This window comes from Rutilus rutilus, assembly GCF_951802725.1.
Source record: "Rutilus rutilus genome assembly, chromosome: 19".
Classification (NCBI taxonomy): domain Eukaryota; kingdom Metazoa; phylum Chordata; class Actinopteri; order Cypriniformes; family Leuciscidae; genus Rutilus; species Rutilus rutilus.
This window is the reverse complement of record NC_140232.1, coordinates 4,529,290-4,541,234: the sequence shown is the minus strand read 5'-3', so window position 1 is coordinate 4,541,234 and position 11,945 is coordinate 4,529,290. Positions and strand designations below refer to the sequence as shown.

The window sequence follows — 11,945 nt, the reverse complement described above, 5'->3', positions numbered from 1 at the left end:
AACCGAGTCTATTAAATGGCTTATTATCATTAAAATGTGAAAATTAAAATGACCGGTAGGATAATTGTAGATTATGACGTAATTTTTATGACCCAGTCTGTCGAAATGACACGACCTCTGGGTACATACACATATCTTTGCTTCTGAGTCACGTGTCAAAGCAGTGGCGGAGAATAAATTGAATAAAGCATATCAAATGCAGTGGAAAACAGCCTGAAATAGTTTATGATATATTTAAAGCTTTATATATATTCAATTAATGTCAGTTTATATTCCATAATGTGAGCCATGAAATCAATGATGTGGATTCCAAAACCTCTGTGGTAATATTTGATAACTGAGAGCGTCTGCATGTAATCTGATCAGGACTGATTATGAACAGGCCATTTATAATCAGTCTGAACCATGGTCTGAACAAACACTGATCTCTCTGTCTGTCTGTGTCTGTCTGTCTCTCTGTCTGCTGATAAGAGAAGGATTTATCAGCACCTTTGAAACTCTCACATGAAGGAAATCAATTACAACACCTCAGCAGGGATCGTTTCTTTACGCAAGGCATTTAGCATGACAATCTCTCAACACAAGTAAACATCTTTTTCTGATCAAGGGTTCTCATACGTCAGTCCGAAGGCCAACGTCAGGGCACCAATCCTGGTGATTAAAATGGATTATACTTAGTGACCAAGCCAAAAACATCCTGGGATTTGATTGCACCTCCTTGAGGAGTACTAGGTCGTGTCCTACATTAAATTATGTTTTAGCTAGAAACATAATGTCACTTAATTAGATACCCCAAGCAGAATAAAAATAGATTATCTCAGAAAAAGTCCTTGACTGTAGAAATCTTGTCTGAGATAAAGGATAAACACAAAAAATGATGACCATAGGAATCCAGATGAATATTCCTTAAACACTCTTTATTTTATATATAATAAAATACGTACTATAAAAACTTTAAGTTATTCACAGTACGAAAGGGCTTTATAAACATGTTAGTGCTTAATCTTAAAAAATAAATGTATTTGATATAATTAAACATTGATCATTAAAATACATTATCCACAGTGTGCAAAGCTTCAATAAACATTTCCGCAAGATATTTATAAACCTCTGTTAGATTTCTAAATATCACAAACATAAAATAAAATAATAATAATCTGGAAACACTGAAAACAGTGATCATGGCACAGCGTTTCGGTCAGTTCTGCGCTAAACGGGTCAAAGATGTGCAAAGTCGTTCATTCTGTCAGTCTTTCTGCAGACTCAGTGACGCTGTCATTTAGACAACAGCAGATTCAGCGCCACACACATAAATACAATAGTTTTTGCCGTTGTTATTGTCCCATTCAGTGGCACCGAGCGCAGCCGGTAAGTATGACACGCAGAACTCGATGTGTTCGCGCGGGTCGATCCGTTCAGGAACGCTGACGTTAAACGCAAACACGTCAGTTCCAGGTTCCCCGTAAAACTGGTCCAGGTACGCGCACGGGACGTCCAGGTAACTGCGCCACGAATCGAAAGTAATCCGGATGTGTACGGCTTTCTCGAAGCAGACGTTCTTGACGCGCACGGTTCCCAGAATGCAGCGTTTGGTGACGTCACAGCTCTCCAACAGCACCATGTGATCCTGAAGCCTCGTCCTGAACGCCTGGAAATCTCTGCAGGGCGGATCGAACCCAAGACTCAACCCTGAGGTCTTACTAGCGGGCTCTGTAGAGCAGATCATCTTCTTGGGTCGTGGTATTTTCAGCGGGTGGTGGCTGGGTTTGTCCTCCTTCTCTGAGAACAAGCGCACTGTGATGAGCGAAAGCCCTTTGGCGTCCGCGAACGCGACGCGCTTCTCCCTGCGGCCGCTCTTGATCAGGCCCGTTGGAGGAGTGTGTGTGAACTCAAACACCGGCTGATGGGAGATGCAGGGTCGCAGGGGTTTGGGAGTCGACACCGAGAGAAGATGTTTGATGTGTGGAGAGCCTCTGCACCTGAAGCCCACGTCCACAGACCTCATGGAGACAGGCGGGCCGAACCGTGACATCACACTGGAGCAGGAAAAAATGGGATAAAATGATTAGGAAACACTTTATTTTACAGTTTCCTTGTTACATATGTTACATAGTAATAAGAGTACATGCAACTAACCCTCAACCAAATCCTAATCCTAAAATAACCCTATAGTAAGTACATGTAGTTGCTTAATATTACTCAGTGCTTAAATATATAATCACACTGTAACAATGACACCTTAAAATAAAGGGTAACTAATGATTATTTGCAGGAATCAGGGCTTGACATTAACTTTTTTGCCCTCCATCTGCTGTGACTAGTGGTTTTCCAAAGTTACTAACCATTTTCACTGGCCACAATTTTGACATCGATACCATGGAGAAAAACTGCCATATAGATATTTTTAATATTATCTCTCAATTTGTTAGCAGGTTTATTAGGCTGCTGTCACTTTAAGACCTGACGCACGGATCCAATACACTGTTACACATGCGTCTCTTCCTCAACTGTTTATGTTCACTTAAAACTGACGGTGTTAACGTGAATACTCGCCAAGACCGGCATTTTGACATTATTTTGTGTGTGTTTGACTGTTTAAGAGCAATAAGCAGCAAAAAATAACTCAGTTTAGTTCTGAGAGGCGACTTTATGTGCCGTAATTTGGGTGTTTGTGCACAAAATCTGCAGGAATGAGTAAAATTATGCTGAATACGCCCAATCCAATGCTGAAATTCAAGCTCTGTAACACTAGCGATATGAGGAGTGAGGAGAGACGGGTTTGTGAGTCACTCGCTGTCGGAGAGATGAGAGAGAGAGAAAGAGACGCTGGTATCATGTGTCTATTGACAGGAAAACGGAAAATGGAAGTGTTTCAGATATTTCAGTATCAATATTTATAAAAAAAATCTATATTTTTGATGTAAGGGCAGTATGAGTGACTGCGTTACACTCCACTGCTGAAATCTACCCGCGTTTGGTGGGTTGGCGGGTGTTAGTGTCAAACACTGTTTAGAATTTTTTTTTTTTTATCAGTACATTTCCATGAGATGAGGGAGAAAACATGTCAAAAGCCTAATTTATGTTAAAATTGAAAACAACCAAAATAACACTACTAAAGTTGCATCTCAAGGAAATCTGTATATTCAGGGCAATCATCGGTTAGATTTATTAACTAATTTATTTAAATACATGCTCTGGAAAATGCATGTAATTTAAGCTGTCCTCAGCATGAGGTCACAGTGTAAAACTGCAAACAATGAACGCAACAAATTCAAAAATAGACATTTATCTGCAAGATATCAAACACTGCAAAAAATGAAATTTTGGATTATATTTTTATATAATTTATTTAAAATAATAGATTATAACCCTTTCCTATTTCCTGCTCTTTGTGGATCTCACAGCTGGACACAGTCCTGAAAGTTTTAAACACTGCCCAGCCACAAATGCATACATCTCCTGATTGAAATAGATGTTATTTTTTTGGTCAAGATCTTGTATTGATAAAGCAAGAGTCCAATTCATGTGTGAAAATGATTCTTCAAGCTCCTCACAGCCATTCTTTCACAATCTGAGCCGGATGAATCTTGACATTGTCATCCTGGAATTTGGCCATGATGAGTCTTCATACATGGTTAAGAAATGAAAAGCTACACACTCCATCGATTAGCTGTTGCGACTCATATAACATGCTAGAAACATAATAATCACTGCACTAATGATCCAATCACAGACTCTTAAGCATTTGCCTATTTAAATCCAAACAGCGACTTTTTTTTTTCCAGGCAGTGTGTTTTACTCACACATTGTTGAAGTCTCTGCGGTCACAGGTTTAACATGTCAACTCCGACTTCCCAGTGTGATAGTTTCTGTAAATATTTGAAACTTGAAATTGAAACTGAATTATTCTAAGGTTGTTTCATGATTTTATTTACATACTGTATAAATTTGACCTGATTTACATGCCATGTATAGATAACATCTTTACATCTACTGATGACACACACATACACACACACACACACTGACTCACTCACTCACTCACTCACTCACACACACACTCACTCACACACACCCACTGACTCACTTCACACACACACACACACACACACACACACACACACACACACACACACACACACACACACTGTGTCTTATCAATCAGTTGTTTGACAAAACATTTGCTAATACTTAAATCTGTTGTAACCTCAGTTGACCCTTTGTCAACACCGTCAGATGAAGGTTTCTGTTAATATTGAAAAAGTATTTTATTATTTTTTCAATTTATTGTGTTAAAATACATCAACATCAACTGAACTACATTATATTATGTGTTATTTACCTAAGATCATTGGTTATATATGCTTAATATTAAAAAGGAGAGTAGAGAATTTAGGAACTGGATTGTTCATAAAAGTGTCAAAACTAAATATAGAGAATGTATTTTTATCACGGCTCCTGTACCGAACACCATATGTGACCCTGGACCAGTCACAAGGGTCAATTATTTGAAGAATTGAGATGTATACAGCATCTGAAAGCTGAAGTAAATAAGCTTTTCAGTGATGTATGGTTTGTTAGGATAGGACAATATTTGGCCGAGACACAACTATTATGTAAATCTGGAATCTGAGGGCAAAAAAATCGAAACATTGAGAAAATCTCCTTTAAAGTTGTGCATTTATGTTCACGATTGTGCTGCAATCACTATGGTAGGAAATTTACCAAATATCTTCATGGAACCTGATCTTTACTTAATATCCCAATGATTTTTGGCATAAAAGAAAAATCGATAAGTTTGACCCATAGAATGTATTGTTGGTCCAGAGTCACATATTACATACTTAAAGACTTTACACTTGCTGTGTGGATCAAATTAAAATAGCATGCTTTGTAATGCGTCTGACGGAGTCGACAAATTAAGTTTATGAAGTAAATAAATGTAAATGTTCCCTTACATGGTTCATTAGCTGTATAACTACAAATATATCAAAGTATAATAAATAAATAAAACTAACATCTTAAACATGGTTTGTCCCTTATCTCAAAAACAGTTGTTTTGCACTCACAAACAGTCATTTCAAGTTGAAGTTGAGTTTTACTACAAAAATATTGACTGCATGACTTTTCAGTGACCAATTTACAAATTACTTTACATTACTTGTCTAGTCCTGGAACAATCAGATTTTTTTTTTTAATTCCCCAATATTTCTAGGTTTTCAAGGACTGGGATCCCTGGGTTTACTATTTTGCCTTAATCAGACAATAAACTTACTTTGCACAAGTCATCTTCGTGAAAATCCTCCTTCAAAATTCCTCTTCCCCCAAAGTGTCCACACACTTCAAACTGAGCCGACGCTGTAGAAACATACACACAAGTGATTTTAATTACAAGTTAGTAAAATAAAAATTGTCAAATGCATATTTTACCTAACTTTCTAAAACATAGTAAAAAAAATAATAATCTTACTCTGCTTTTATTTTGATTATTGCATTATCCGCTGAAATCCTTAAAAATATGATCTTTTGTATTGTTTATTTATTATATTCTTTGTAATAAAGGACACACGTCTGTGATGTCTCTGACTACCTGCTCGGCTGAGCTTCAGGAAGCGTTATGTGAGATCTTGCGTCACTTCATCTTTTATAGATGCTTGATCCCTCCTCCAAACTCGAGCCAATGAGCTTTACACAGGACAGGACTTAACCAGCTATTTATGACCTGATCTGTGGGCTAAAGAGTATAGGAGACTAAATCCTAGGGCAAACTTGACAAGTATCAAGAGACGTGAAGTTAAGAAAAAATATAAACGGAAAATCACATATTATATCTACAATACAATACATGCAATATACCAAAATATTTGTTGTATACAATAAAATAGTGCAAATAAGCAAAGCAATGTGGAACATGGAGATGCCATTTCAAGAAGTATTTTAAAGTGGATGGATTATTTACTATATAATAATTTATTTAGTAAGTGCCATTTTTGGGGTAACGTCTGTAGTTTGAAAATGTGCTATATTAATAAAGTTGCTTGCTTGCTTATTTACAAAAAAGGGCTTCGTGCATAAGAAATGCATTAATATGCATGGCTCATTTACTTGACATAATGAGTGGCAGTTATGCCATTCTCAATGCTTCCAACGAATCTGGAAAGACAGTGATGATATTTCTATTCAATGCCATTTATGCAAGAGTGAAATTAACATAATTATGCCTTTGGACAATGAGGAAAAGCATGAAAACTCCTCGGGGCCATTTACCCATGAAGCAAACCAGCGAGCGTGATGTTTAACCTCATTAGGCTTTCATTCTTCATGCTTGAGCTTCCTTTTCAAAGAGAGGCAGAGCAAGAAGAGAGAGATTCACCATCACCATATCAGATCTGTCGTTCTGCACGTATACAGGAATCAGTGTGGTTTGAGCCTTTGCCAGTCAATGCCTGGAACGCCAAACTGACTCACTGACTGTTTTCTCGAGAAAAAATAACAAATTTGGTGATGATAAGCAGTACAAATGACATTTCTGCAAGGATAAACGGAAAATGAAAAACACACCCATATATGCTTGATTAACTTGAAAATCCATGAGCATTTCCAGTCATTGCAAATTCCACTTGCGGTGTGAGAGTATTTTCACACTTGGCTGATTCGGTTAGATTAAACCGAACTCTAGTGTGATTGTTCTGTTCACATGGTTCGCTTGGTTCATTTGGTCTGGACCAAAAAACAACAAAAAAAAAAAAAAAAAAAAATGTAGTCCTGGTCCGATTAGCATTCAGATTGTCATTTTAACACCGAACCTAAAGGCACAGGGATACGTTCACAACCTGATTGGTCGGCTTCTTGTGACATCACATCCTGTTTTCGGTTGGTTTACATGTCTTTGGTCCGAGTTGCGTTCATATTTAACTCGAACCGCACCAGAGTTGGTTTGGAAGCGGATCGAGGCTCATCTTTTTAGCGCCTCGGTCCGTTTGTTTTGGTTCGGATGGCAGCGTTCACACTTCACACACAATCACATCGAGTTTTTTTTTATTTAATCCAACCAAACATGCCGAGTGTGAACACACCCTGAAATATGAACACAACACAGACCAAAGACATGTAAATGAACCAAAAACAGGACACGATATCACAAGATGCGACCCAAAAAAGGACTGAATATTGAAGCATACCTGTTTTTCCTCGTCATAGTCGTGATGTTGTCCATCACAGTTCAGTACAAGCATCAGAACCACGTCTCCTCGCAGCAGATCTGTGTGTGTGTGTGTCGGAGGGATTCCTGACGCTGCTCTGACTCCTTTACACATTTAATAAGCTCTACACGAGTTCTCCGCTGACCATATGAAGCTACGCACATACAGCTAGCGCATTTAGCCCAGAACACAGCGTTGGATTGGATGGTCAGAAAGTTCCGGTACAAAAATACTTTTAATTTCTTTTTTTTTGTCTTAAAAATGACAGTGAGAACACTAAAGTGAACCGGGACGAAATGTATTATTTTCTGTTTTTGGTCCGAACCAAAAGAAACCAAGAAAACCAAACTACAAGTGTGAACACAACCTTAGAGACTGTATTTTCTATTTAGGGCCAAAAGTAGAGATAGAAAAAAAATATAGAAATATAGGAAAACCCAACTATACATTCATCAAATGCATAGAGGCATTTACCCTGGAAAAAATGGTAAAATTTAATAAACGGTGGGCTATATTTTTCATATCCTGATAGCAATTAATAATAGACATGGTCTAAATATTAGAAAATGTACACATATTTTCTGTGGAAGTCTCAGGACCAAAAAATGTCCGTTGAATCATTGCATTAGGGCCACTCGAGAGTGTGTGCATGCAACAGGAACTGTGTGCGCAAGACTGTCACAGGTCTAAAAACGTCAAAGCACATAAACCAACACTATTTCGAATACCACATCTGAGCGATATTCGAGGCTTAGCATATCCCATAATGCATCATGTTCAGGAACTCACGTGCCCCGGAATTGAGGGAAACATTCCACTGTAAGGTAAATTAATTAGATATTAGCCTACATATAATTTGGTGGTAAAACAAAAAATGTTGCACATTTTTTTTACAACATTTGCAACTGCTTTTTATTATAAACACCACAATTAGCCTACTAAATTGTGTCTGTTAACTACATAGGGACTACTGAACAGACATTTATAAGTTTGATTTAAAATGCAAAGTATTGAAAATCTACGTGAAGCTCGGTAAACGATAATGACAACATGGCGGATGTAGTACGTCCAGATTACATTCATACTACAGGTCAGTGCTCTTTAAGATGTTTACGTTCATTATTATTGTAATGTTATGTGCTTTGAGACATGAGGTAATTTAATGCCATCTCTCGCAATGCTCTTAGACTCTGCTGTGTGCGTTCATGTGTTTTGAAGGAGGTGTGGCTTTGGAGACGCTCTGAAGGGAGGGTGGGATCTTATGCTTTCAAAACTAGCTTGCTAGTTTAACATCACTGAATTAATTAAAGCAACACCGGAGCACTTTTCCTCTTCGGTCCCCCAACAGTTTGGAAGCGGAATTGTCCATTACCGCTGTCGTAAATAATTTAGCCTACCGCAGCCTACCGTCGCACGCACGCTATTTGTTTATCCAGCACCGGCTTTGGAAATAACGATGTCCACAGACAAGGTAGAGTATGTTGCGGGATTTTATGAAAGTATGATGTATTGCGACATCAGAAACGGCTATTTTTTATATAGGCTCCATCTATCGGCTATAGTAACGCTTGCAGTAGAGCAAGTCAAATTTGTAGTTTCTTATGTCTCATTCGAACTACAGATCCGCTACCCGATCTGGCAAACTTGCATAGTGCGGTTATAGCCGATAGAGGGTCGCAAAGCGAATGCAGAAGTGCCGTTCACCCTGTTACGAGTTGATGAACCACTGAAACTGTCATGATTCCTGTCTTGTGTTCTCTTTGTCTTGTGTGGACTTTTGTTATTTCCTGTTCTGTACCATGTTTTGTAGTTCTTTGTAGTTTTTCTTGTTAATTAGTCTCTCCAGGTGTTTCTAATTAGCCCAGCCCCCTTGTTATCTTGTTTAGCTTGTTTGCCTGTGTATTTAAACCTCTGTGCTTCAGTTGTTGTTGGTTGGTTGTTGTAGCTGTTCCGCGATCCGTGTTCCGTGTTCCGTGTTCCGTGTTCCGTGTTCCGTGTTCCGTGTTCCGTGTTCCGTGTTCCGTGTTCCGTGTTCCGTGTTCCGTGTTCCGTGTTCCGTGTTCCGTGTTCCGTGTGGATTACCTGTTTGTTTTATTAAAGTAGTGGTTGCATGTGGATTCTCTCTCCGCTTCGTTCCTACCTCATTGTTACAGAAACGATTTTGGAAACATTATTTTAAAGGACAAGTTTGGTATTTTACACTTAAAGCCCTGTTTACAGATCATTTCTGATGAAATAGAACGGTTAAGATTAAAATTTGGACACATGCTGCTGGCCCGAGAATGTTCGGCTTCTTTCGCTTTCCCCCCCACCTCAACAATGGCTGCATAGGTGCACTGGAACAATCCTTCCTAAAACGCATTAAACTTTCGTTTACAAATACGTGAAGCTCACCGAGTGGTCAGGGGTGTTCACTGATATGCTCACACAAAAATCGCTGCAAAAGATGCTTTCCAACAGGTTTCATCATAGTTTTTGTCCAACTCCATTGACTTGTATTGGATGTGCTGTGAGGTACGGTATTACTCCGCCGCCGGAAACTGGACTGGAGTGTCTATTATTCAAGCTCTCAACGGAAGAATGTACGGGTGTGAGGCGTTTGGAAAAATAGGTCCACAGTTTTACAACGAATGGTAAACCACCTGTTGGAAAGCATCTTTTGCAGCGATTTTTGTGTGAGCATATCAGTGAACACCCCTGACCACTCGGTGAGCTTCACGTCTTTGTAAACGAAAGTTTAATGCGTTTTAGGAAGGATTGTTCCAGTGCACCTATGCAGCCATTCTGGAGGTGGGGGGGAAAGCGAAATAAACGTAAAATTCTCGGGTCCAAATTTTAATCTAAACCGTTCTATTTCATCAGAAACGATCTGTAAACAGGGCTTTAAGTGTAAAATACCGAACTTGTCCTTTAAGGTACAAAAAATCTTTGGTGTTGCTTTAAAAAGTCATAAAAAGCCATGTTGCTGGGTAAAATCACATTGACATTATCAAACTTTGGGGTATTTTGGGGGGGAAAGCATCAAACTGAAAACATTACAGAGTTAAAATGAGATACGACTCTGGATGTGACATGTCTGACTTGTTTTTTTAGGATGGAAATGAATAATAATAACGACAGCTCTTGAATCTGGCAGAAACGCACCGCTGTGCAGATCTTTGAAACGACTTCAAGCGGATCCGTGGGTGTCTGTCAGAGAAAGACAAAACACCCAAGATCTGTGTTTCCAAACCTCTTTTGTCTCAAAACCATCAGTGAGAATCAAGAAGCCCTTCATCAACACCAAACCGGAAATGTGTTCATATAATCTCATACTGGATATCATTTAGCATCATCAACACTATCATAACAGACACTTTTGAAGTGAAACCTGAGGCACAAAATTCCATTTTATAACTGTATTTAGTTTGATAGGCAAAATCCAAATCTTTCCGTGTACTGTACCCTCTGGATGGGAATTACTTTTCATATCTGAAGCAATGTTATTTTTAAATGCCCGAGGTTGCCTTATGACTTGACAATTGGTGGATGTGTTAACTTCCTGTGCCTCATAACATTAGACTTCACTATTCATCCCAGTGTATTTGCACAATGCATTAGCCAATCGCTGGATTGTGACCTAGTTTTGTAAAAACAGATGAACAGTTCACCATGATTTATGCCAGTAATGATGATGGACAGTGTAACTTCCTTTCGCTAGAAGGAAGGCAGTGTGAAATCGGAAGCTGTGGCAGATGCTAATAAGTTAACGCTGACAGTTTTCAAAAATCCCCACTTTACCAAGAAAGTCATTTATTGACGTCAGTGAAGACTGGGTGTGGTAGAGTAGTGAGAAAAGAACAACAGCAATTCACTTCAATTTCTAATTAAATGTCCTTTAAAAGGGTAGAAAAAACATTTAAATTCTGCACCTGACGTCTTTTCAAACCTATATGACTTTATTTCTTCTTCAGAACACAAAAGATATTTTGAGGTTTAAGTTTTTTTGTCTGTACAAGTCTGCGGGGATTTGATTGGATGGTTGTGGTTTGCAATTGGTGGATCTCATGTGAGTGACAGGTTATTGCCCCGCCCTCATCACCAGAGAAGAGATGCTGCAAGAGGAAGGGGAAGCTATTCTGAATTTAAGATTACGGGGCACATGAATTGAAAAAGATTGGCAAATTATGTGCAGAGAGAAATCATTTATGATAAATACTGCAATTTTCCATAAAAAACAGGAATTGTCCAGTTTGATTTCATGGTGACTTTAAGGTGCGATCACATTTAATGTTGATTTTGCGTGTGTTCAATTTAGTCACTTGAATTTGCTGTGCTGAGAGTTGACTTTTGAAAACTCTATATACCAGTATACTAACATACAGTAAATTACTCTAAACCAGTAACAACCAGTTACACTGTGTTAATGCTTGACTGAACTGTCAAGTTTACACCTGCTTTAGTAGATTCTTGGCCACATTTCCATGATGTGAATCATGACACTAGATGAGACTCTTATCTGTGTACGAGGCTTCGGTTGATCACACATTTCATAATATTGGAACAATACAAATATTTTGAATATTTGTTCAGGCTTGCAGGTGGAGGTTTCAACATGTGAAGCCACTACACATAACCACAGGTGTATAATTCACACTCACGGAGGAACGATCACGTACACCACACGAGTCTGACGGGATATGGAGAAACTGGTGTATTGCTCAAGGTGAAATAAGAGGGAGATTAGGTAATTATCTACCAGAG

General features: G+C 38.6%; 1 protein-coding gene and 1 long non-coding RNA gene across 5 annotated transcripts; one reads left to right on the top strand and one right to left on the bottom strand.

Moving 5' to 3' along the window:
* Positions 1-896: 896 nt before the first annotated feature.
* ppp1r3c2b (protein phosphatase 1 regulatory subunit 3C2, duplicate b) lies at positions 897-7,320 on the bottom strand. 4 transcript variants are annotated; one of them, XM_084388803.1, is made up of 4 exons: positions 5,471-5,624; positions 5,276-5,358; positions 3,804-3,869; positions 897-2,036 (listed from the first exon to the last, which is right to left on the bottom strand). In XM_084388803.1, the coding sequence occupies exon 4, from the start codon at positions 2,030-2,032 to the stop codon at positions 1,280-1,282; it is 753 nt and encodes a 250-aa protein (XP_084244929.1). In that variant the 5' UTR covers positions 2,033-2,036; positions 3,804-3,869; positions 5,276-5,358; positions 5,471-5,624; the 3' UTR covers positions 897-1,279. The 4 variants fall into 4 exon arrangements, with proteins under 4 accessions (XP_084244929.1, XP_084244928.1, XP_084244927.1 ...); XM_084388802.1 differs by lacking the exons at positions 3,804-3,869; positions 5,471-5,624 and adding an exon at positions 7,182-7,320; XM_084388801.1 differs by lacking the exon at positions 3,804-3,869 and having other exon boundaries at positions 5,591-5,725.
* Positions 7,321-7,930: 610 nt separating this feature from the next.
* Positions 7,931-10,861, top strand: LOC311278847. Its single transcript, XR_014625483.1, has 3 exons — positions 7,931-8,026; positions 8,167-8,292; positions 10,296-10,861. It is a non-coding gene; the product is annotated as an uncharacterized lncRNA (long non-coding RNA).
* The last annotated feature ends 1,084 nt before the right edge of the window (positions 10,862-11,945 follow it).